Source organism: Hippocampus bargibanti, linkage group LG10 (assembly GCF_051943395.1).
Source record: "Hippocampus bargibanti isolate YZ-2025 linkage group LG10, ASM5194339v1, whole genome shotgun sequence".
In the NCBI taxonomy this organism is placed as follows: Eukaryota; Metazoa; Chordata; class Actinopteri; order Syngnathiformes; family Syngnathidae; genus Hippocampus; species Hippocampus bargibanti.
In genome coordinates, this window is record NC_142743.1 from 1,270,401 (window position 1) to 1,297,466 (window position 27,066).

Consider the following 27,066-nt stretch of genomic DNA (forward strand, 5'->3'; position numbering starts at 1 on the left):
AGTACAGATGACGGCTGAAGTAACCTTCTCATCGATAAGCTGAGGTATCACTTTATTCGCCTCAGAATCGTGCTTCCTGTAGAATCTTTCGTGTTTTATAATAAGGATAATAATCAGGGGTGTAGTGGGCGTGGTACACAGGGGTATGCTGTCCACCGACTTCGCCCGACGCTACATTCAGTTTTTATTGAGGTTTTAACCCTGCACTAAAATGACAGAGAAAAAGCAGAAAAACATGCACTTTTATTTTCGGACAGAGAAAGATGCCTGCAGTATCCAGACACCCAATTCAGAGACTTTGTGTGACAAAGTTGAGCTACCAGTCAGCGCCAACACCCAAGTCACTTTGTCAACTAATGCTAGCCATGGTGATGCTAGCACGTAGGTCAGGAACCTCCTGACCCAGTGTGGCAGTTTCTTTGACAGTCAATATAAACATCAACTGTAAGTGACTCTTTGTTTTTTTTTGTTTTTTTTTTTGCTATGGAGGCAGTGCTGTCTGCCGGTTATTGAAATGTTTGTTGATCATTGCTCTAATGGGAGTTATGCTTAATAATGTTGGCCTGTGTTTATTTTGGAATAGTAAAACATTACATTTAACGTTCGTTCAACTGGTGTTGTAGCCTATGATTGATGGGCTGTCTGTATTTGTAGAACGTCTCAGAATTGCGTAAACCCACTTAAAAAAATCCCCATTACACCACTGATAATAATAATAAGAAGAAGAAGAAAAAGAAAAAAACAGAAAAAGAAGAAGAAGAATGATAATGATACAGGTTATTTATAAGTGCCTTTCAAAGCTTTTACAATCACAAAGCAAGGCATATAAAGGAAACCACAGATACATTTTAAATAGAAACAGGAGATACAACTATACAGAGAATGTGATTTTAAATAGGTGGGTTTTGAGATTAGATTTGAATGTGAGAAAATAATCAATATTACGTTTGTTGTGATGTATGTATATATTCCATATTTTACACTACTTTCTGTACTGTATGCAGTTCTCTTGCTGGAACATTTATTTTTCTTCATGCAATACTTTGTTTTTTTCTTTTCTAATTGCCACCCCTTCATTTTTTTCTGCTGTAGATTGCAAAGTTCCCAAATAGGACAATTAAATATTTTGTTATTCTTATTCTTTTTTATAATGTCATTTTGAGACCAGACTCATTCAGTCATGCCTTCCATTTGCAGTTACCTTGCTACAGCCAACTCATTTCTACTTTTTCGAATCTTCCAGAACAGTGCAAAGACATTGCGGAATGGAGTGCTGAACATAAAACTTAATTACTCACGTCCTTCAGAGATGGTGGTTTCTAGATGAATCAAACCTGGCTCCTTGTCCAAACCGATTTTGGACCTGAATGGTGAACAATTCTATTTTTAAAAATGATTTTTTACTTTACACTCAGTGCAAATGTAACATTACATTCTTATCAATTAGACAAAGCTGTCAATTAAATGACATGATCAACATAATTAAGGTGGCCATCAATCACATGCAAAATAAATACATACATTGAAACATATACAAACGTAAAGGCCCGTTTAAGGTCCGCACCACCCTAAAAGATTGAGGAACATATTTCCTGACAACAGCAGAAGAGGGAAATCCATTTCTCTCACTCCCAGATGGAACAGAATATCATCATTATGGCACATTATACTGATGACACATAATTTGTTAAAAAGACCACGGGACCACAGAGGAAGGAAAGACAGCACATGGCCCAGGAGAGTACTCGGAAAGGGAGATGAATGCAATCAGAAGAAGAGGACATAAAAGTAAGGCAATATCTAAATTCCATACATTTTATAACATCTAGAATATCAACAACCTGAATTTACGTTTGATTTGGGTGGCAGAAAAAGGCCAACATCATATTTTCACAGCATTGAAGTCCATTCATTCACAATAATATTTGGTCTATTTCAGGCACACTTAGTGCTTCATGCCACAAAGAGGGTACAAGTGCTGAAGAATGAATGACTCTCTGTGGCTTTGTGTTGTCATGTTATTTGTTCTTTTGTTTTTCTTTTTTGTTTTTTGACTTCAAGATGGCGCTGTGAGAGTGGCTGCCTTTCCAGTATTTTGTTTTCTTCTTCTTTCCTTTCCTCTTCCTTTCATAACTTTGCTGCTATGAAATGTAAATTTCTCCACTGCAAGACGAATAAAGGTACATCCAATCCAATCCAATTTCTCCTAAATGAGTGCCTAATAATCCAGTTTTATAATCCATCCATCCATCTTCTGCCAATTATCCGAGGTCAGGTCGCGGGGCAGCAGCTTCAGTAGGGAAGCCCAGACGTCCCTCTCCCCAGCTACTTCTTCTAGCTCGTCCTGGCGGATCCCGAGGCATTCCCAGGCCAGCTGGGAGACATAGTCTGAGATATGTGCAACCCTGCGAAGGAGGGAGGGGCCCCCTTCACACAGTGCCACCTCCTCAAGCTTCAGGGCTGTGCCTGCTGCCTTGAGTTTGTGGATGTCCGGATCCTCAGATTGGGAAGTGGCCATCTCTGAAAAATCCACCCGTGGACTGGACACACGATCGCCCGTGACAAGCAATCGGCCACAGGGTTACACTTGCCGGCCACGTGCCGAATGTCTGTCGTAAATTCTAAAATGGCTGCTAAATGTCATTGGTGTCGGGCCGACCACGGTTCAGTAACCTTCGACGTGGCGAATGTGAGTGGATCCTCACATGCAGTGACCCGGCGCCCCTCGAGGAGGAAACGAAAATGGCGCATTGCAAGATAGAGTGCTAACAACTCTCTGTCGAAAACACGATACTAGCGTTCGTTATCTTCCAGCTTCTGACTGAAAAATGCAAGGGGCTGCCAGTCGTTTTCCACAAGCTGCTTGACCACCGCCCCTACGGCAACATCAAACGCATCGGTCATCAAGGCCACCTGTGCGGTTGAGATCGGGTGGACCAGAAGAGTTGCACCTGCAAGAGCTTCCTTGGCTCATTGAAAGGACTGTGCTCCTTGCAGGGGCCACTCTACGGGGTCATTAGCCTTCTTTTTTCTCAAGGCGTCGTGGAGGGGTTGTAGGAGGTCGGCTGCGTGAGGGTGGAACCAGTTGTAAAAATTAACCATGCCCAAAAACTCCTGCAGAGCCTCAACTGTGGCCGGGCGGGGGAAATCCACCACTGCCTGCACTTTGGCAGTTAAGGGGGTGGCACCCTGAAGAGAAATACGGTGCCCCAAGAAATCGATCTTTACAAGACCAAATTGGCACTTCACAGGGTTAACGATAAGGCCGTGTGAATCAAGACGCTTGAAAACCTTTGTTAAGTGTGACAGGTGTTCCTCCGGTGAAGGGCTGGCCACAAGGATGTCATCGAGATAGACGAATACAAAATCGAGGCCTCGCAAGACTGAGTCCATCAGTCTTTGAAAGGTCTGTGCTGCCCCCTTCAGGCCAAAAGGCATGCGGAGAAATTTAAAAAGGCCAAATGGGGTTATTACCGCAGTTTTCGGCACATCGTCTGCCCGTACCGGAACCTGGTTATAACAGCGAACTAAATCAACTTTAGAAAAAAATCAAGGCGCCGGCCAAACGTGCGGAAAAGTCTTGGATGTGCGAAATGGGGTAACGGTCATGTGTGGTTATATTGTTCAGCCCCCTGTGCAAGGTTGGGCCGCGGGACATTTTCCCGAGGGCCTTATACGTGCCTCTCTCGCCCTCGCTCCGTCAACCTACCCAGGATGTGACTGTGTGACTCTTTGACCCAGGCCTTGCAGTGCAGCCGCCCACATAGAATATCTGCATTGCATACATGTAATTTTAATTTGTTCTGAGGGCTTTCTTTTGAACTTTTCGTCAATGTATGCTACAACTGCGTGTTTACTTTCAACATTTAGCTTGTAGTAGACGTGCACATTCCACCATGACGTCCCTGATCCACTGCTGAAAAGGGTGCTATGATCTTCTCCTCTTTCATCTAGAAATGATTAATGTCACAAAGAGGGTACAGAAAGTGCTGAAGAATTAATGACTCTCTGTGTCTTTGTGTTGTCATATTTGTTTTTTTTTTTTTTTTTTTTTTTTTTACTTTGTTACTTCCGGGTTGAGTGAACGCTGGCACATGTGGCTGCCGCTGCTCACCCGCAGAAAACATATCGTGTGATTGTAAAGTGTCCGGGCGGCCCGGTAGTTGAGTGGTTAGCACACCGGCTTCACAGTGCAGAAGTTGCCGGTTCGCGTCCCGGTCCGGCCTCCCTGTGTGGAGTTTGCATGTTCTCCCCGGACCCGCGTGGGTTTTCCCCGGGTCCTCCAGCTTCCTTCCACACTCCAAAAACATGCATGGCAGGCAGATTGACCACTCCAAATTGTCCCTAGGTGTGAGTGTGAGAGTGACTGTTGTCCTTGTGTGCCCTGCGATTGGCTGGCAACCAATTCAGGGTGTCCCCCGCCTCGTGCCCGAAGACAGCTGAGATAGGCTCCAGCAACCCCCGCGACCCAAATGAGGAATAAGCGGTACGGAAAATGAGATGAGATATTACCATCCACAGCGGCTGTGGAGACCGCAGCTGTTGAAATTGAAACACACGCCTGTTCAGATGCAGGTTATTGTGATATTAAAAAAATGACACGAAGATGTATCCCTTATACAATCCAAAAACATGCATGGCAGGCAGATTGACAACTCCAAAATTGTCCCTAGGTGTGAGTGCGACTGTTGATACAACATCCTTGATCCACTGGTGAAAATCAGGCTTTGATATTTTCCTCTTTCATCTAGAACCGCTTCATGCAACAAAGCGGGTGCAGAAAATGCATAATATTGAAGACTGTCCGTGTCTTTTGTGTTGTATCACATTATTAGTTTTCTTTTTTTTGTTTTTGTTTGTTTTGACTTCAAGTAGTTAAAATAACAAGAGTGCGGACCCTCCAGCGTCATGGCAAGAGAAGAAAGAACAGCACAAAATGAAGGTGGAAAGCAGCATGCGTGTTCGCGCTTCGACAGGACTCGATATCCTTTTTCTGGACTGGGTCTTTCTGGGTCAGAAAGGTGACAACAAAATACAATGGCTTTGTATGTATCAAAGTCCTTCCAATCCAAAAGTATTTTTGAGCTCAGATTAAAAATGAAACAAACAAACAAAACTGGCAAGTTAAGTTATTTAACTGGCATTCATAGTTTAATTCACATTTGTTGCGTTTATTGGACGCAGACCTCAAGACTTACCAATAAAAACGATTTGGAGTCACTCTCTCATGCACCATTTGCCACCTCCTCCCGAACTCCACTGAGCTGTAGAGCTGTATGCAACACAAACCAAACAGAATGAGCATGGAAGTATTTCACAGTACAATAAAAGCCTTCTGAAACAGTGTTTTACTGTCGCATCTGTGAAAAAAAAAAACGCAATACACATCCTGTACATCTGGTTGGTAGGTCAATTGACAGGAATGCACAATCTCTGAGTAATCAGGCATCCTTCCAAATTATAAAACAGACATGCTAATTAGATTGAAGACTCTAAATCAGCGGTCACTAACATCCTGCCAAAAGGCACCAGATTGCCCCCAAGGATCGCAAGTAGCTTGCAGGCATATTGGCGCACCCGCGGTGTGACATGATTTCCTTGAAACTTTATAGAAGTGATTATCTGAGATTGATAGGAGTAGTCTATATTAGGGCTGCAGGTAGTGATGTCAAAAAATGTTTCTATATTCTTTTTTTTAATGAAAGAGCACATCTTGTCGCATACAATTCATTCTTAATTCAGATCAAAGACTCTTTATGCAGAGCACAAAATACATTGGAGATGAAGGATTACTTAAAATGGTTAAACATTGATTCCATACTTAAGTACTGTAGTTGTCTGCCCTTACTATTGTGGTGAAAGATTGACACAATTTCTTTTTTCCCCACAAAAATACATGTTGTTAATTAGGAATAACATAAATTTGTGTCTCACATAACACATAAAATAAGCAAATTTGGGATCAGAAGTGTGATTACAGCAAATCTCCTTGTTAAAATGGTGACTAATTGATTCTATTTATTAGCAGAGATAAGTCCCATTCTTGGTGTTCAACAACAATTGCTTGTTTTCCTGTTTATCTGGGCAACAAATTCCACAAATGGAAGCGCATTCATCACCATGGTATCGTGATCTTGAGTTGACATTCAAACCTAATAGAGAACACTACCTATTAGGGCCTATTAAGGATGACACAACTAAACTGTCTTTATTTGGCATTTTCTAACAAAGCTGCATACAAAATGCTGTACATGGACAACTATCATATACAAGCAATAAAACAGACACAAAAACAGTAGAAAGCACCAGGGAGTAAAGATCATGTCTGAGTCATGCTGAGTGAAATGCGAAAGAGGACAAGTGAGTTAGGCAGAGAAGGGACGAGCCGAATGTTCAGTGGCAGGTCATTTCAGAGAAAGGGACCAGCAACGGACAATGCCCGATCCTCTGAGCTTCCGTTTAATTCTTGGTACTTCAAATAATACCTGGTCAGCAAGCATGAGGTTCCGGGAAGGTATGATGGGGGAAATGAGCTCGGAGAGGTATTGAGGAGCACGGCTATTTCAATATTTGAAAACAAACAATAGGACCTTGAACAGAAATATAAAATGTATTATTATATGTATTTTCTTTTGTCACTTTATGTTGTTGTGCGTCACGTGGAACGGATACAGATTGTTTTTCAGCATTTTGGCCACGACAATCATCAAGGAGGAGACTGTGCTGAGCGGTTGCGCCTTTCGGCAGCATGCATATGCCAGTACTGTTTTTGAATGGGAGGAATGTCGGAGCCATTTGACTACCATCGCTGGACACCACAGGGGCCATTGTGCTTTTTTGCGCCTGTAATGGGCAGCATCTTCACAGCCCCGCTTTGTTCAGCGGAAAGGTCAGTGCTGTTGGACAGTCTGCGGTTGGATGGATGCATGGCTTGAGGAGCCCGCGATAAGAAGAAAGCAGCGCAGAGCGCCGATGCGTATGTGGAACTGTCGCGGCTTGGAATTGAAGCGGATTTATGTGGGACAGGAGATGTGAGACAATGTCTTTTCGTCAATGGATGCTACAGCTTCTTGTTTGCTTTCAACATTTAGCTTGTAGTAGACGTACAAATTCCACCATGACGTCCCTGATCCACTGCTGATATGGATGCTTTGATCCTCTCCTCTTTCAACTAGAACTGCTTCATGTCATCACAAAGAGGGTACAGCAAGTCCTGAAGAATGAATGACTCTGTGTCTTTGTGTTGTCATATTTCTTATTTTTTCAAATTTTGTTTCCCAAGATGGCGACGCGTGAACACGCAGCGGCTCCCCTCTCCCGGCAAATTGGCGTTTTCATGTTTATGTTTGTTAAAGTAATTATAAGTGCCTTGCATGCTGGGTCCGAGAGGACAGTAATTTCATCTGTGCTGTATGTCATGCATATTAGCATATTTGACAATAAAGCTGACTTTGACTTTGACTTTGACTTTGACTATTGGGAGCCAGTGAAAGGATGCCAGAGTAAGAGATATGTTTTTCCTCTTACGAGTGCCAATCATGAGGCAAGCAGCAGCATCCTGGACCAGCTTTAGATGCCTTATAGAGGATTGGTTGACAAAGGCATGAATTACTGCTTCAAGGTGATCATGAGAACATTTTTATGTCAGCCGGCTGCCTTAAATGAAGGAAGCTGGATTGAACAAGAACATTGAACCCAACTCAGACTGTTGACTTTAGGTAATGAGCAAGGGGTCCCAAGTCTACAGGATGGTATGTACAGGGGCCACTGGGATAAAACAATATCACTTCTCTCTTCTTTTAAATGCTGTGCCATCCAGCTTTTGATTTCCTCTAGGCAGGATAAAAGTTGCCTTAAAGCTCATTTCGACCGTTTGCAGCCGGGATCTCGTTCTTTCGGACACAACCCATAGCTCGTTACCATAGATGAGGGTTGGGACATAGGTCGACCGGTAGATTGAGAGCTTTGCTTTTTGGCTCAGCTCCTTCTTCACCACGACAGATCGGTACAAAGTCCGCATCACAGCAGAGGCCGCACCGATTCGCCTGTCGACCTCTCGCTCCCTTACACCCTCATTCGTGAACAAGACTCCCAGATACTTAAAACTCCTCCACTTGAGGCAAAATCTCCCTGACCCGGAGAGGGCACTCCACCCTTTTCCGACTGAGAACCATTGTCTCAGATTTGGAGGTGCTGATTTTCATCCCAACCGCTTCACATTCGGCTGCGAAACGCTCGAGAGAGAGTTGGAGATCTCCGCTTGAAGGCCCCAACAGTGCTATACTGAGGCCACCAAAACGGAAACCTTCAACGCTTCGGCTGCGCCTAGAAATTCTGTCCATAAAGGTTATGAACAGAATCGGTGACAAAAGGCAGCCTTGGCGGAGGACCAATACTCACTGGAAAAGATTCCTACTTATTGCCGGCAATGCGAACCAGACTCTGGCATTGGTCGTATAGGCCCGTATCAGGCGTTCCTGTACCCCATACTCCCGAAGCACCCTCCACAGAACTCCACGAGGGACACGGTCAAATGCTTTCTCCAAGTCCACAAAGCACATGTAGACTGGTTGGGCGAATTCCCATGCACCCTCGAGGACCCTGCTAAGGGTGTAGAGCTTGTCCACTGTTCCGCGGCTGGGACGAAAACCACACTGTTCCTCCTCAATCTGAGGCTCGACTTTCCGACGGACCCGCCCCTCTAGAACCCCTGAATAGACCTTTCCAGGGAGGATGAGGAGTGTGATCCCTCTGTAGTTGGAACACACCCTCCGGTCCCCTTTTTTAAAAAGGGGGACCACCACCTCGGTCTGCCAATCCAGAGGCACTCTCCCCGATGACCACGCAATGTTGCAGAGGCGTGTCAGCCAGGACATCCCCACAACATCCAGAGCCTTTTGGAACTCCGATCGGATGTCATACACCCCCGGGGCCTTGCCACCGAGGAGCTTTTTTTTGTTTAGCCGACTAAAATCACCGCACGGCCGCCAAGAACCGTCACTTTTGGGCACCATGCGCACCTGCTGGGTGAGATGCCTGGTCCTCGTGCCCGCCACACTTCACCTATTTTCCCATACTCTCCATTGCTCTGGACAGTTGATCCCAAGTACATAAAATCCTCCACCTTCTTGATCTCTTCTACCAGAAGCATCACTCTTGTACTTGGGTCCCTCTCATTCACACACATATATTCCGTCTTGCTGTGACTGATCTTCGCTCTTCTCCTTTCCAGGGCATACCTCCACCTCTCTCGTTTCTCTCCCACCTGTTCCCTTAAATCAAATTACTAGAGTCATCCGCACTGAAGAAAAAAAAAAAAACGCTGGATCAGGGAGACCATTGAAATCCGGAAGCGAGAACCAAGGACCATCAACAGGGATGAGGTAGCTTAAATGCTCTCTACCACCTGAAGCAGTATCCTGAAGGGACGACCGGACAGCGGGGGGCGTGACTTGCCTGTCAGATCTGACAGGTAGGTCACGCCCTCATAGAAACACCCACTGAAAAAGGCGCGTCACAACAACATCCGTGACACTCTGACGAAGGCGGACGTATACGCCGAAACATGTCAGGTATTTGAACACCTACAATACACTATCTGTAAGAAAAGAATCTGTTTTAAATTAGATATCAAGTAGAAAGGATAACCTTAATACAACTAGTCTGATGTACGCTTTGGTAAGTGTTCACCACAACATTATTTGGCCACACAAGTGTGGTGTGAAAAATGTATAAGATGCTGTAAATCAAGGGTGTCAAATTACGGTTTTGCCACGGGCCACAAAGTAGTTACGGTTTCCTATCGGGGGCCATTGTGAATTTTGAGAAGCCATTAGAATGTTTCATCACCTCCACATATTAAATATAGAACGCTCAACAAGTTAATGAGTAATCACTGTTAGTGTTGTTTACATACGACAAATTGAAAATTTGGTTTGTACTTTACCAAGCATCATGCAACATTATATACTAGATTTACTTTCGTGGGCCAAACAAAATAATTTGCCGGGCCATATTTGGCTCCCCGGCCTTGACTTTGACACATATACTGTAAATAATGCAACCATAATATAAAATAATCCATAATTTAACTCTCTACATATAACATTGTTCCACGAAACATGACATGTAAATCAAAGCTGCACTTCTCAAAAGGCGGAAAATTTAATGACACCTACATAAAGTAGGTCTGAACTTCAATTAAAACAATATTTTACATAGAGTGCCATCATACTCTCTAATGGTTAGCAAGTTTCCGATAATCCTTGATAATGACCTAACAGGCACTCTTAAGCGTCTAAATCGTTCACGGGTGAATTTATGTTTTCAACACTTATAGTCAAATTTAGTATCACTATGGATGACTGCTCGACCATGTTGTCAAGATTGCGTTTTAATTTGCCATAGCTTGTAAATCAAAAGTCTAATAAATAAACATGTCGGTAGCACACATCCAACAGCTGAAAGTCGTTCCACACACACACACGCTCTGACATATGGCGGAAGCTAAAACATGACAAAATACACTGCGAGTTGTTTTTTTTTTAACACACGGGTTTTTTTCCACTGGCAAATTGAAAAAAACAAGCATGTTATAAATAGTTATCTCTGTGTCTTGTGAGATGTAAAACCTACTGAAAGAAAGCATTTTTGCCTGCTGTGAAACCCTTCCACACCTCCTCCTCCTCTTCTCGAGTCAAGTTCACAACAGCGATACAAGTACGAGTGGGCGGAAGCAGACACTAGTGTTTACGTGCATGCAGAAGGTGGAAGGATTTTTTTAATTGAGGAGATATATACTAAAAGTATACATGTGGGAATTAATATAAATCCATCGATATACAGTATTAGGTAGACGTCTGTATAAGCTCTCAGTCGTACAGGAGTGGTCCATTGATGAAAAGGTTTCTTCAGCCGTCATCTGTATCGTATGATGAATAAATAGAGCAGTCAGGCCAGTCATTAGTCAGGACAATAGGCACAATCAGTGGAGCCGCAGGAAGAAGTCATGTGCTCCCCCCAACCTGAGAGCAGGGACCTATCATAGCAGAGTCTGGCACCGCCATGTGTGGACAGTAGGGATATATATATATATAGGGCTGAAACTACCAGTAAGACTTTAGTTCGCTGAAGAAGCATCTCGGATAAGAAGCGAAACGTCCGACACCTTCAAAGAAGTACAGATAACGGCTGAAGAATCCTTTTCATCGAAAGTATTAGCTTGAGAATCAACATTCAAAATTGAGGCCTCTAGATTGAAGTGTTTTTGGTATCAATTCACCCATGTCTAATACGTTTAAAACAATTATTGTTTTTTTTTTTCGTATATGAGCAAATGCTGGTCTCAGTGAAAGATTAGCAATGCCTTTGGTTGTACAAGGCCGGACCAATTCCCTTACCTTTTGCTCATGACTGTAAGCCAGAATCCAGTCCTCTTGCTCAGGATGGAAGAGCAGACTCAGGATATAGAAGTAAAGCCGGTACTTCTGGTATGTTGCTCCTTCATCAGAACTGATCAGAAGACTGTTCTCCACCTCAGTATCTGTTAAAAGCATAATCTTGGGAAAGAATGAAACATAGCACAGAAATTTATTTTATAAATGAAAGGATCCATCCATCCATCCATCCATCCATCCATCCATCCATCCATCCATTCATCCATCCATCCATCCATCCATCTACTTTCTACTGCTTGGCCTTGTGTGCACATCTGCTTGCACACGTGTCCAGCTTGTGATGGGCTAATAAAATTCTGTCCCCGTTTATAGTGATATTTCATGTTGATGCATTTTAATCGTGAATGTGATGTCCACTCCATTGTACAAGTTACACATGGACATCATTTATGAGTACATTCATACAATTTAACATATTTGTCCTCATTGAATATTGGATAAAGCCCAGTTTACTGTGTAATAATATACAAATACAGAGAGCACGGAGTAGTAGTCGGTTTTCCATTATTTCTTCTTCCATTAAATTCATGTCTGTCATAGTTTCACATTTTGTAAATGCAGTGTGTGAATATTACCTAATCTCAAAAACAAATGTGGATACATTTTTATTTCCAATCATGTGGAAAAATGTAATCTGTTGGGATCAAATAAATGCTATCCATGCATTTTCTGATTCGCTTCATCCGCACAGGGGTTGTGGGGTATGCTGGAGGCGGGGACTCCCTCAACCGGTGTCCAAGTCAATCGTAAGGCACACAGAGACGAACAACCACCCGGACTCACACTCACACCCAGGAACATTTTTGAGTCTTCCATTAACCTTGTTAATATTTCTAAGATACAGAATGAAACTGAACTGCCCGGAGAAAATCAACGCCCGCACATTTAGAACATGAAAACTTCAAACGAGAAGGTGGGAGCTGGAAGGGAAACTTGGACCTCTGCATGTGTGACAGGTTAAAAAGTAACTTATTTAGTATTTTGGTTACACTCGCATAGTTAAATTGGTTTACAACTGATATATATCTAAAATGTTTATTTAAACAAGGAACAGGAACAAGTACACAGGTAGACTATATTTTGTGTCAACGGCGCCATCTAAAGGAAATCAGTGACTGCAAAGTAGTGGTTGGTGAGAGTGTAGCCAGACAGCATAGGTTGATGGTGTGTAGGATAACGCTGGCAGTGAGGAAGATGAAGAAACCAAAGGTAGAGTGAGGACAAAATGGTGGAAGTTGAAAAAGGAAGAGTGTTGCATGACATTTAGGAAGGAGGTAAGACAAGCACTGGGTGGGCAAGCGGTCCTTCCAGATGACTGGCAAACTACAGCGAACATAATCAGAGACACAGGTCGGAAATTACTTGGTGTATCGAGTGGAAGAAAGGTAGATAAGGAGACTTGGTGGTGGAATGGGGAGGTGCAGAAGTGTATACAGAGAAAGAGGTTAGCAAAGAAGAAGTGGGACACTGAGAGGACGGACGAGAGTAGACAGCAGTACAAGGAGATGCAGCGCACGGTTAAAGTAAAGGTGGCAAAGGCCATACAAGAGACATATGATGACTTGTATGCTCGGCTGGACAGCGAGGAAGGTGAGACTTATCTTTACAGGCTGGCGAGACAGAGAGACAAAGATGGTAAGGACCTGCAGCAGGTTCGGGTGATTAAGGATAGAGATGGCAACGTATTAACATGTGCCAGTAGTGTGATGGCAAGATGGAAAGTGTACTTTGAAGAATTGATGAATGAGGAAAATGAGAAGGAACAAAGAGTAGAAGACGGGACTGTTCTGGACCAAGACGTAGCAAGCATTAGTAAGGATGAAGTGAGGAGGGTGCTGAAGAGGATGAAGGGGGGAAAGGCACTCGGGCCTGATGATTTACCAATCGAGGTATGGAAGTGTCTTGGAGAGGTGGCGGTGGTGTTCATGACTGAGTTAGTCAACAAGATCTTAGATGGTGAACAGATGCCTGAAGAATGGAGACGAAGTGTACTCGTGCCCATTTTTAAGAACAAAAGAGATCTGCCGAGTTGTACTAACTACAGAGGAATAAAGTTGATGAGCCATACAATGAAACTCTGGGAAAGAGCAGAAGTGAACATCTGTGAGCAGCAGTATGGCTTCATGCCAAAAAGAGTGACAGATGCAGTGTTTGCTTTAAGAATGCTGACAGAGAAGTACAGAGAAGGTCAGAAGGAATTGCATTGTGTCTTTGTAGATCTGGAGAAAACGTACGACAGGGTGCCCTGAGAAGAGCTGTGGTATTGCATGAGGAAGTCGAGTGACAGAAAAGTATGTCAGAGTGTTGCAAGACATGTATCATGCCTGTAGGACAGTTATGAGGTGGGACTCCACCAGGGATTAGCTCTGAGCCCCTTCATATTTGCTATGGTGATGGACAGGCTGACAGACGATGTTAGACAAGAATCTCCTTGGACCATGATGTTTGCAGACGACATTGTGATCTGTAGCAAGAACAGGGAAGAGGTGGCGGAGAAACTAGAGGTGTGGAGATATACCTTGGAAAGGAGAGAAATGAAGATCAGTCGCAGCAAGACGGAATATATGCGTGTGAATGAGAGGGATCCAAGTGCAAGGTAGTGCTAAAGGGAGAAGAGATAAATAAGGTGGAGGATTTTAAGTGCTTGGGGTCAACTGTTCAGAGGAATGGAGAGTGTGGAAAAGAGGTGAAGAAGCGTGTCCCGGCAGGCTGGAGCGGCTGGAGAAAAATGTCAGGTGTGATGTGTGATAGGAGTTTTTCAGCTAGGATGAAAGGAAAAGTGTATAAAACAACGGTGAGACCAGCCATGATGTTTGGACTGGAGACAGTGCCACTGAAGAAAAGACAGGAAGCAGAGCTGGAGGTAGCAGAGCTGAAGATGTTGAGGTTTTCTTTGGGAGTGACCAAGTTGGATAGGATCAGGAATAAGTAAATTAGAGGGACAACTAAAATTAGTGGCTTTGGTGAGAAAGTCAGAGAGGCCAGACTGTGATGGTTTGTACATGTCCAGAGGAGAGAGAACGACTATATTGGGAGAATGATGCTAAGCCTTGAACTGCCAGGCAGGAGACCGAGAAGAACACCAAAGAGGAGGTTTATGGATGTGGTCAAAGAGGACATGAAGGTAGCTGGTGTGAGAGAAGAGGATACACAAAATTGGGATAGATGGAGGACATTGATTCGCTGTGGCGACCCCTGAAGGGAAAAGCCGGAAGGAAAAGAAGAAGAAGACTGTAAGGAGAGAGGAGCCACTGAATTGTACAAGCAGCTCTCATCGGAAGTGCAGACCAACAAAGAGTCTCCGCAGAACTTCCTTTTTACGGCAATGGACCTTCGTCAAAGGATTATTTTTCCATCCCTAGAGGCCGAATCAGCTTTGAAGTATGATCCTACATTCGTCCAGAGTTTATTCCTCCACACAGTTCTGACCGGCTTACACAGTGACAATGTAAAGAGTGACATGCAACCTTTCCTCTTTCTAACCACCACATCAGATGAATTACTGTTAGAGAAATTAAACATCACATGTGCAAATGAAAAAGAGCGACAGGAAAAAAAGAAAAATGCTGCTCCGCGGGTGACCACGGTAAACACTGTCCAGTTAGATCACACACCAGCCCCGATCAGGAAGAAGACAGCCTTAAAGCAGAGTACTCTTACTGTGCCGTATGAACTCTTTTCAGAGATCAAAGAGATGAGGTCAGAGATGATGCTTCTAAATGATCTGCGGGCGGAAGTGTCCCAGATCAAAGAGACTATTCAGAAACCAACAGCCACTTCTCAACCCACCAGTGGAGGACCTGAACGCCTGCCTGACTACCCTGAACAGGTCGTCTTCAATCCACCTTCACCATATCAGGTAGATCCACTAACCAGGCACTACTACACCCAGCACTCCCCATCAGCTCTTGAGCAGTACCACCCAAGCACCAGGTCCGAGGCCAATGAGGGGGGCAGCACAGTACCAGCAGCGGTTCGCCCCTCAGCGGTACACAATGGCCCGTCGCCCTCAGCCCAGGTGTTATTCTTGTATTGAGTCAGGTGAAGAATATTGTCAGCACTGTTTTAAATGTGGAAGTGGAAACAGGGTATGGAGGAAGCGTATGTGATCACGCGAGAAAATAACAAAGCTGCTGCTAGATGTAAGAGACTATACGACAGTAAACTAAAGTATTCTACCCTGTTGCCTGGTGATCGTGTTTTAGTTCGAAACTTAACCCCACATGGAGGTCCAGGCAAACTGAGAAACTACTGGGAGGATGTTGTTCATAGAGTGGTTTGTCAAGACAGCAAAGACATTCCAGTTTATGAGCTGAAACCTGAGAGGGGGAAGGGCAGATCTAGGATACTCCACCGCAATCTCTTGCTGTCATGTGATCATATGCCATTAGAGACGCCGCTACAGTCCCAGTCAAAGAAAAAGTCCACTCGGCTACGATTGAACAAGACGCCAGAGATGTATTCAGAAGAGGATGATGAGGATGATGAGTATTATCCAGTGTTGCATCGACAGAGTGCCTGACCAGACTCGCCAGAACTGTGGGACGTGAGTTTCGTGGAGACAACCATCATGATGACAACCAACTGGGGTAAGAACTCCCGGGGAGCTGCAGAAATTGACCAACCTCCAGAGGGCAACATTGGGCAGGAAAATGATCCACCTGTGGAGGTGTGCCCTCCTTTGCCCCATCAAGCCCCCAGTAATTCTGACGTTGGAGAAAATCAACGGCCACGACGAGAGCACAGGAGACCCAAGGTATTCATGTATGTAGCCTTGGTTCTCCATCCTGTTACAATGTAGGGACAGTACCATGTTATGGTGAACAGAACATGTCTTTGATGTGTTGTGCACACCCCTATTATGTTCCGGCGTACTACAGAGATGGTTAATCGACACTTCTGTTTGATAGTACAGTAAAATGGACACAAAGAGACCCCTGATGAGTGTAATTCAAACGGAATGCATGAAAAGAGTTCCAGTCTGTAAACTGTTGATTATTATAACTTAAACAGAATGTATGAAAAGAGTTCCAGTCTGTAAACTGTTCATTATTATAGTTCATATGTTGATGCCGTTTATAATACCGTGCGTAATTGTTTTGGGGATGTCATCCAGCGCATTTATGTATTTACTAGTACATATGTTGGGGACAACATCTATTTTGTCACATACTCCCCGTATGTGACAGGTTAAAAAGTACCTTATTTTGTATTTTAGTTACATTCGCATATTTACATTGGTTTACAAATGATATATATTTAAAATGCTTATTTAAACAAGGAACGCTTGCTTCGGTGAGTGTTTCGTGTCGGACCGACTGTAACAAAATAATTACTTTAATTACCGCAAGTAAGCGGCCTGCGTAGTCAATCACCCCACCAGCATGCCAACAATGAAACATATAACCTCCAACATTAATAAGAATGGACTTCAAAGTGCCTTCATTACATTAAATGAGTAGAGTTAATCATTTGCAGTCTGAAGTTATGCAGCAAATTTTGTGTGTATTTAATTTTATTGTGTCCAACATTGAAGAATTAGGAAGTCCCTGTAATCCTATTATATACTGTAAGCATATATGTCTTCACATGGAACAGCCTTCCTTTTTTTCTTCAACTGACAACACATCATATATAGGACAACCGCTATTTCATGCACTGTATATTCATTAAACATGAGCTATCTCTACCATTTTGGGTGTGTTTAAATCTAGGACATCAAAGCTGTTGCATCAGTGTGGTGCTACCAGATGTTCCAGCTAGTTGATGAAACAAACAGCTCTTTTGATGTTTAGGCATTTACTTTCAGTCCTAATGAAAGGCTGCCCAACATTTTAGCTTACCCAGACTGCTTGCATTCTTGGGAAACGTGCTTCCTTCCGTTCTCTTTATTTTGTTTGCTGTCTCATTTTGGAAATTACTGAATTCAGTGCAGAGATGATGCTGCATCTAGGGTAGGCCTACTCGAACTCTGGCTACACGTATATATATATATATATATATATATATATATATATATATATATATATATATATATATATATATATATATATATATATATATATATATAGATATATGGAGATGTGAGTCAATCTCTAGTTGTCAATGGATGCTACAGCTTTGTGTTTCCTTTCAAAACTTAGCTTGTAGCAGACGTGCACATTTTCAGTATGATATTCCCGATTCACTGGTGAAAAGGACAGTTTGAACCTTGGAAATGTAGTGGTACCATATATCACACACATTAAGAAGGTGCCGAAAACTGTTGAGTCTCTGTCTTTTGTGTTGTGTCATATTATTTATTTTGACTTCAAGATGACGGAAGTGGCTGCCTTTACAGTAGCTCCTGTATTTTGTTTTTCTATTTACCATATTTTTGGGATTATACGTCGCTCCGGATTATAGGTTGCACCAGCCAAAAAATGCATACTTAAGAATAAGAAGGAGACGAAAACGTCCGAAACCTTCCGAAAACGTCCGAAACCTTCCGAAAACGTCCGAAACCTTCAAATTTGTACAGATGACGACTGAAGAAAGCTTCTCATCGATGGCATACTTAAGAAGAAAAAAAAAACATATATAGGTCGCACTGGAGGATAAATCGCATTTTTGGGGAAAATTTATTTGATAAAATTCAACACCAAACAACATACATGTCATCTTGAAAAGCAATTTAAAATAAACTAATCAAATTAAAATAAAATAGAGAACATCAGGCTCCGTTTCACTTCTTTTTTTTCCAACATAACACCGCAGCTCTCGCTCTACGCAACTCCGATGGACACACCTCCTTTTTCGTAACCCAGGACAGTCTTTTACAAGAGTTATTCAGATAACTAGCACAAAGAACATGCTAACAAGTTTACCAAAATATCAGGTTTTACTCCAAATCACCAAATCCAAGGAAATATTCATCCTCTGTGTCACTTTTAAATAACTCCCCCAACTCGGTGAAAATAACATATGAAATGATATACAGTAATTAAAAAAAAACATATATAAGTCGCTCTGATTTATAAGTCGCACCCCTGACCAAACTATGAAAAAAACTGAGACTTATATTCCGAAAAATACGGTACTCTTTTTCCTCTCCTCTCCCTTTCATACTGTACCTTTGCTGCTGTGAAGTAGGAATTTCATCATTGTAAGACCAAAAAAGATGATCTTATCTTTACAATTAATGGGCACTCAGATTTCTAAAATCAAAAGATACACTTGGTTTCAAATTTCATTTTCATTTTGATTTTGAAATGTTCCCTTCATAACTTTGCTGCTTTGAATTGGGAATTTCTCCATTGTGAGATGAATAACGGTTATCTTATCTTATCTTATCTTATCTTATCTTATACAGTGTTTTCACCACACACAAAGAAGCCTACAAAGCCTACCCCTCCCCCACCACAGAGCTTCGGACCACTCCACTATATTGTTAAAGCCCGCATAAAGGCCACTTGTCAAAGTTGTCAAACCAGTCAAGAAGCAGATAAGGGTGTGGCCTGACGCGTCGTCAAAGATACTCAAAGACTGCTTCTCCAACACCAACTATAACATGTTCAGACAAGCGGCCACCTACGACAACACCACAGACCTCCAAGAGTACACAGACTCTGTTACCTCCTACACGAGGAAGTGCATGGATGACGTGACTGTCACCATCCGGGCCAACCAGAAGCCATGGCTGACGGGAGAAGTCCACAGGCTCCTTAGGGCTCGGAACGCTGCCTACTAAGTTGGCGATGAGCTGGGCCTGAGGACAGCCAGGAGCCAACCTGTCACGCGACATCAGGATGGCCAAGAGACAGCACTTCAGGAGGATCGCCAACCACTTCAGACACAGCAGAGGCACAAGGAACCTGTGGCGTGGGATACAGACCATCACAGATTACAAGCTCTCTCCACAGACCTGCGAGAACTCCACCACTCTGCTGAACCAGCTGAATGACTTCTTTGCCTGCTTTGAGGCAGACAACAGCACTCCAGCACAGAAGACCCCACCACCTCCCGGCGACCAGGTGCTGACACTGCCCCAGGACAGCATGAGGCGATCCTTCAGACGGACCAACACACGCAAAGCCCCGGATCCCGAGGGCATTCTTGGCCGTGTCCTGAGAGACTGCGCTGAGGAGCTCACAGATGTCTTCATGGACATCTTTAACACCTCACTGAGCCAAGCTGTTGTGCCCACATGCCTCAAAGCCACCACCATCATCCCGGTCACAAAATGTCGTCCCCCACCTGCTACGACTACGGCCCGGTCGCACTCACTCCCATTCTCAGGAAGAGCGGCTAGTTATGAACCACATCAAGGCTGCCCTCCCCCCCAACCACGACCCTTTCCAGTTTGAATATCGGCCCAACCACTCGACCGATGATGCCATCTCCACTGCTCTCCACACAGCGCTCACCCACCTGGAGACCAGAGACTCCTACGTCAGAATGTTGTTCATCGACTTCAGCTCAGCATTCAACACCATCATCCCCCAACAGCTCACCGACAAACTGAGCAAATTGGGGATCAGCACCTCCCTGTGCACCTGGCTGCTGGACTTCCTGATGGGTAGACCACAGGCAGTTAGAGTTGGAAACAACATCTCCAGCACCATCACGCTGAACACAGGGCCCCCCCAGGGGTGTGAGCTGAGCCCCTTCCTCTTCACTCTGCACACATATGACTGCTCACCATCATCACCCAGCTCCACCCTCTTCATAAAGTTTGCGGATGACACAACTGTGGTGGGCCTCATCAATAACGACGAGGAGACAGCCTAAAGGGACAAGGTCACCCGCCTGGCCACGTGGTGCAAGGACAACAATCTCCAGAAAATGAAGGAAATTGTTGTGGACTTCAGGAGAGTGCACACCCAGCATGCTCCTCTAACTATCATCGGTGCTGCAGTGGAGAGAGTGAGCAGCACCACGTTCCTGGGTCTGCACATATCCGAAGACCTGTCCTGGAGCCACAACACGGCATCAAACTCTGGAATTCTCTTCCACCCAACATCCGCAATATTGACTCCCTCCCTATTTTCAAGGCTCACCTCAAAACCCACTTGTTTAAAATTGCTTTCAATGTATAGTTCTATCTGCTATTTTATTATGTATCATTTTACTTATGGTTTTATTGTTAGGTGCTTTGTTTTATTGTTTTTATTGTAAAGTATCCTTGGGTGTTTTCTCCCCTTACTTAACATGCAGATTGCCAGTTGTATTGAGCTATTCATTTTTTATTCTTTTTTAGATCCACTGGAAATTTAGACATTGATGATTTACAATTACAGTAGAATAATTATGAGGGCAACAGTATTCACAAGAATCTTGGACCCCATAAATGTGAAGTTACCCTCATAAATATACTTTGCCAGCCAGATTTTCTATTCATCATTGAGCATCCTTAATGCTTAAAATACGTCTGTGTAGGCTATCAGTCATACAGGAGTGGTCTATTGATGGAAGGTTTATTCAGCTGTCATCCGTACTTCTTTGAAGGTGTTGAACGTTTCGCTCCTCATCCAAAGAGCTTCGTCAGTGAACTAAAGATGTGCTCGTACCTCTGGCCCAATATATAACCCTAATAGAGAGAGGTGGCGGTGCCAGACCTCTGTTCTCATAGGTCCCTATTCTAGGATTGGAGGAGCCGTAGACTACTCCCTGAAGCCAAACTGATTAACTCTTAAATCTGTCTGATTACCTCCAAAGTACCATGCCTGGTTCTGATAGCCCCATTAGCACTGGTATCACCTCATTAGCATGACTAAACCTATGTGGTAAGGACCTAAGAAGTATGTTGTAAGCACGGTTTAAATTAAACCTTAAACCACCATGACAATTTAGTGAAGGGTTTTGCTGTTTTGCAAAAAAAAATACTTTTATTACTCATCTTTCACACAATCTATTTTCTTTAGCTAAGATTTTAATCTCACTGTCGTCAAATGTGTGGTTACTAGCTTTTAGGAAGCAGATGTACTGCAGATTGATTATGCTTAAAATGGCTACAATATTCAGTACATTTATACAGTAAACTGAATCGTGACCACATATAATACGTCAATGTTATTCAACAGGATTGGAGTATTTGTACACCACTAAATACACTATCGATGCGCATGAGCTCCTGTGGGCAATGCTGTGGAGTGATCATATTTAAAGTGAATCATCATTTAATCTTGAATTTTGAGTAGGAATAAGAAGCAGCTTGCAAAGCCAATTGGTCGGAGCAAGAGCGCATCGGATTTATTTTTTGCACTTTGGGAGCCACTGAATCTGGATATTCTCATCTTGCCCCAGAAATAATAATAAAATGCATTGCTTGATATTAGTAAAAAGTATCAAATAAATGAGTAGTCTTACCTTTCTTTTGTTGTTTGGGCTCACGTACAAATAACTAAGTATTGTCTTTGCTCCAACTTTGTCATTCAGTTTCTGGTATGTTGCTCCATAGTCAGTTGACCTGAAATTTGAATAGAAAGGTCGCATGAATAATTGTGTTGGGGTAATTCGCTCTACGGACATCTTTAAACATCTTTTTGCATCGTTTTGTTTTTCTTGGACTTCCTGATATGTCTGCCTTTACATGATGTCACATCATATTGCGTCACACCCTGTCCGTCTTATATAAATGCTCTCCCAGCGCGTCTATCTTTCTCTTTCCTGTCTGTCTCCCCTCAACCGACCTCACAATGTCCCTACTGTCTACAAGATTAAAATAACTGTTCAACACCTGGCTTCCTGCTGATTTCACCATCCGACTTCTAACACGCTGAAGAGCGATGAGCCAGGAACGAACGATGCCTTTTAACAGACACCCTCCGACATAGTCACGTCCATAATTTGTAAAAGCACTTCAAATGACTTCTACTGACCGCATTTTACAAAGATTCCACTGCATATGGCTATATTTTTACTTTTGAAAATTCGCACTGAATATTCAAGAGGTCTTGTTTTCGAGTTAATGACGATGCCTGAAGTGTTGTTTATTTAGGAAACCCCTGAGGCATTTACGTCTTACTTATACAGTATGTCCAACCTAAGAATGGAGAGGAAGGTGCTTTCGGTGGTGAAAGAGAGCAATCGCCAATTTGTATGTTGTGTCCGGAGGAATGAGAGGAGAAGACGGTGGCATATGCTACAATGTATATACTTGTAAGTATATATACTTGATGTAAGTGGAGCAAACCGATTGGACAAGCATCCAGCTGATGTTAGCTTGTAGCCATAGCACACCAGCCGGAGGGGAACAAGGAGCTAACCGGAGTTAGCGATTCACCGCGCGGATAACTGCGGTCATCCTCTCTTGTTGTTTCTGCTCCTCTCGGGGCTGATCATCTGGCTCGTAAATTATTTTGTTTAACGTATATAAGTAAAATGGAACTCTTCCAAGCCAAAGATGATTTTATTCTTCAGAACGGGGACCAAGCTCTTTGGTGTAGCCCAAAGGACGGTTTGATGACAGTCAAACCTGGTATGTACAGTATCATTCCGACATTCAGTCAGATCCTTTTCTTCAACCCATTGCTAAATTCTCAATTTGATGTGAATTGCGATTCACTACAATTTTCCTATAATGGAAGACACGTTGACAATAAATATAATTGGGAATGTGGACAGTACGTCAACCTAAACGCCACAACTAGGACCAAACGAAGGGCATTTTTTTCGTAATAAAGTGTGCACCTTTTTTTGCCTAGTGATCGACTAGCAACAATTCCAGGTGAAGCCCACCCTTTGGAGAAAATCTGCCAGGTAACCTCAACAGGTATAAAATAATGATGAATGATAAAAGGCATTTGTGTATCTATACATCGATAGAATTAACCAAGTGCATATTGTGTTTTACACACCACCTCGTTCAAAGACCATGTTTTTGTGAAGAGTGAAAAGAAATATTTTCCACCATTGATTCAACCTGTCACCTGTAAGACTCCCTGAAAAACAGCAGGAACAACAATGTCCATTTTACTTTGAAATAAATGTGATGGGGTCTACCACTCACTGGAAACAAATCTGACTCATTGCTGGCAATGCTGAGCAAACTCTGACACTGTCTTTATAGACACCAAGCAGGCCATATTTAGGGGGTTAAGGACCCCATACTCCCAAAACACCCCATACAGAAATTCATAAGAATCACATGAGCATGGAACGTGTTCCACTCAGATTCAAAGTCCCCTACTTTGCCTGGGAACTGGTCGCAGGTCTGGTCGACGTTGGAACTCCCATCTTCCAAAGGTATTTGCCAGAATTTTCCAGAAGACCCTCACAATATATTTTGGCTGTGACGGGTGAACCTGGGCATCTGTCCCTCCCATCGACCCACAGGCAGTGACCTTTAGTTTCACACTCTTTTGGATCGTATTTGGTTTACAATTCAACATTCACATCTGATTTCTATGATCTACAGTATAAACGTATTATACAATTTACTGTCTTTAATAACACTGCACTGAAATGTTTACTTTACTATTTACCTATTGAATAAGCTTGCTGTGAAGTTAAATTCACAAAAACAAAGAGTAAACACAGCAGCTGTCATGGTTCGTTTGTGGTATCGTAGAGGGTTTTCAGGACTGCTTTTTTTGATTAATTTTGTTCTTTAAGTGTGTCCCTGTCTTTGTGTTCATGATTTTGATTCGGTAGATCTTGCTTCTCCTATTTTGCATTTACTAACAGCTGTGCAATTGTTTGGAGTGATAGGACTGAAATATACCTATAAACTTGAATATGCCATCTTTAACACCGAACTGGGTGGCTCTTCTTTGAACTCTCAATAACTTACCTCCATAGTGAGCTTTCAGTAACACTGTTGAGGTTGAAATCAAATAATTTGGTCAGCATCAAAATCCCCTGCAAAACAGAACATACAGAAATGAATAAATACAGAAATGACATAATATTTTAAAAAACTGGAGGATAAATTACGTTTCAGTGGAAAAACGTATTACTGGACTATGTATACGAAAGTCAACAACCTCTTCTTAAGTTAGAGCATTTCTTGGGAACTGATTAATACTTTGATCCACACTCCTGAAATTTAGACATTTACAAAAATGAAATTTTATTAAAAAGGAATTAATTGCCATAATATACTGAAGGAAGAGATTGTTATTGGTGTCCTGAGCTGACCCATATGGTTATACAATTTGTTTGCCACTTTCTGTATTCTCTCACACTGCTCACGAACACCTGGTACATAATGGTATTGTTGCACCAGGGGGATGCCTATGTTTATTGGATTTGTATTTTTGCATGAATTGCCTTTTCATTTGGAGCACCTGGTCCCAAGGTCACATTTATCTTGTTTTGTATTTTCACACTGCTACAGCTTGTTTTGTATTTTTTGCCTGTCTGACAATGTATCTTACACAACATGTTTCTTTGGAACACTTGGTCCCAAGGATGCTGATAGGACTTATGAATTGCCTTTTCATACACAACGTGTTTCTCTGGAGCACCTGGTCCCAAAATATACCGTATTTTCCGGTGTATAAGGCACACCGGGGTGCACCGGAGTATAAGGCGCACTTTCAATGAATAAACAAGGTTTTTCAAAGATAATATGTAAATATCTACTGTACCAAATATAAGACACACTACATCATGGGGTGCTGCAATAGAGGCTGGGGTTCAGCACTACTTCTTTTAGAGGGGGGAATGGAGTTGGGAGATGCTGACAGGAATTGCGAGACCTTTTGTGGCTCAATATTACTTCACATACAAGGTGCACCTGCTTATACGTAGGTGCACCTTATACTATAAGGCGCAGCATCATCTTTTGAAGAAAATGAAGGCTTTTTGGTGCGCCTTATGCACCGAAAAATACGGTAAATTCTCTGTTAGCCCCAAGTAAGAACCTTTGATGAAATGGTACATTTACCCTACCCGCATAACAACATGAGAATATGAAATTGAAACAATTAGTGCCCATGCTTATTCAAATCCAGCCAAAAACAGAATGGGAAATGCAATACATTGCCAAATGTTCACGATTGCCCTTTGCAGGGGCTGCCTGTTATCGAAGCAGTTTCGAAACTGTCTGACTTGAGTGACTTTGTGAAACACTTCCACCAGCATGGGATTCCTGCGAGTACAGGCTTGACAGATGCACCTCGTGTAGAATAACATTACTTGGTTGGGGACCGTGTGATATTGCTTATTAAGCATGAGGTAACATCTGCAGTCCCCTAAACACGCAAAACGTGCACTGCATTTGGCCAGCTTTGAGCTATTAAAATGTGCAGGGGGCATAACAGTGTTGTGAAAGGGTGTTTATTAAGAATGATTGAGGAAGAGCCTGTTGTCGGTTTGTGGGTGAATGGGGAATTGGCCTGGGGAATGAATAACCTTAAATGTCTCGTCGAAACTAGATGAGACCTTTGCATGCTAATGACGGACCAATTGCTTTCAGCTGCCCAGCTAGAGGCTAAATTGACACTTGGCTCCACGCAGCTTCTTACTTCCACTGGATTCACTCATTTTCACTCAACATTTGTCCTTCATGTTCTCATACAGTGAAACTGTTCAAATGGTAAATAGGAAATGGTCTGTCACTTGTATAGTGCTTTTATACCTTGAGTCCTCAAAGTGCTTCACACTGTTATCTTATTCACCAACTGATGCCTCAATTCGGAATCTGAACTGGGTTGACTGGGCTGAGCATCCAAAATAAATTTAAGGTTGCACAAACTACTTCTTTCCTTTCCTCTTCCTTTCATAACTTTGCTGCTGTGAAATGTCCACTACGAGATGAATAAAGGTACATCCAATCTAATCCAATCCAAACCTGTTCAAAGCACCCCTGTCTTGCATGACGTCGCGCATGATGGAGCAAATTATGTTGTTAATCATTAGCGGCCAGGCCACCCATCCATGATTGTCAATCAGTCATTATTAGAAGCTGAACCGAAGTGTAAAATGTCAGTCCATCATCATTATTTTAACTGCACTTCTGTAATCCCTAAATTGGGCAGGAATTTGATTTAAACTGTAAATAAAAATTAAAAAAATGGAATACTTCTACTGGAGAAAAAATTCTTGTGTCTTCTACATACTTGGCCAATAAAGATGATTCTGAGTCTGATTCTTATAATCATACTACTGGCCAGCATGTGTGGCAAAGCCTTACATTCAATTATTTGCAAACTATCTATTGTGAGACAGTCACCAGCATTTATTCTGCTGGTGGCTGCCTGCTTCTGTTTGAACCCCTCAAACACTCCAAATTTTGCTGTAAAGTTTAAAATGGCTTACTTTAACAAGGATTCGGCTGCACATCGTGGCCAGATATCGAATATAATCTTAGTTGGTAAAAATAAAATGCTTCAACCGGCAGACATTAGCAGCATCTTGAAGCTGACAAGGCTTTCTTTCTGGAGCAAACAGCTTTCACTTTGAGCCATGTGTGCTGGCATGAGGAAGGGCTTTCATATACAGTGAGACCTCAGCTTACGAACTTAATTGGTTCCCAGACAGAGTGTGTAAGCCAAAAAGTGTGTACCACAAAAAAAAATCCCAGAGGAAACCATTAAAATGGGAATAATCCATTCCGTGGTTTCCATAAAATATACTTTCCTACTAATTAAGCCTTAAAACTACACACAACATACCTTATTTTATG

The 27,066-nt window shown here is 42.7% G+C and overlaps 1 protein-coding gene across 10 annotated transcripts in view; it reads right to left on the reverse strand.

The window, feature by feature from the left end:
- The window catches only part of LOC148892033 (VPS10 domain-containing receptor SorCS1-like), a 147,493-nt gene that overhangs the window by 80,171 nt on the left and 40,256 nt on the right, over positions 1–27,066 (reverse strand). For all 10 annotated transcript variants that reach the window (XR_016116132.1, XR_016116131.1, XM_089005432.1 and 7 more), the window contains exons 2-6: positions 24,229–24,296; positions 21,804–21,903; positions 11,400–11,558; positions 5,199–5,272; positions 1,299–1,363 (exon numbers count right to left, since the gene is read on the reverse strand). Coding sequence is in view for 8 of the 10 variants with exons in the window: in XM_089005432.1 (XP_088861558.1) it covers positions 1,299–1,363; positions 5,199–5,272; positions 11,400–11,558; positions 21,804–21,903; positions 24,229–24,296 (466 nt within the window). In the remaining 2 variants the exon portion in view is untranslated. The remainder of the gene's footprint in view (positions 1–1,298; positions 1,364–5,198; positions 5,273–11,399; positions 11,559–21,803; positions 21,904–24,228; positions 24,297–27,066) is intronic.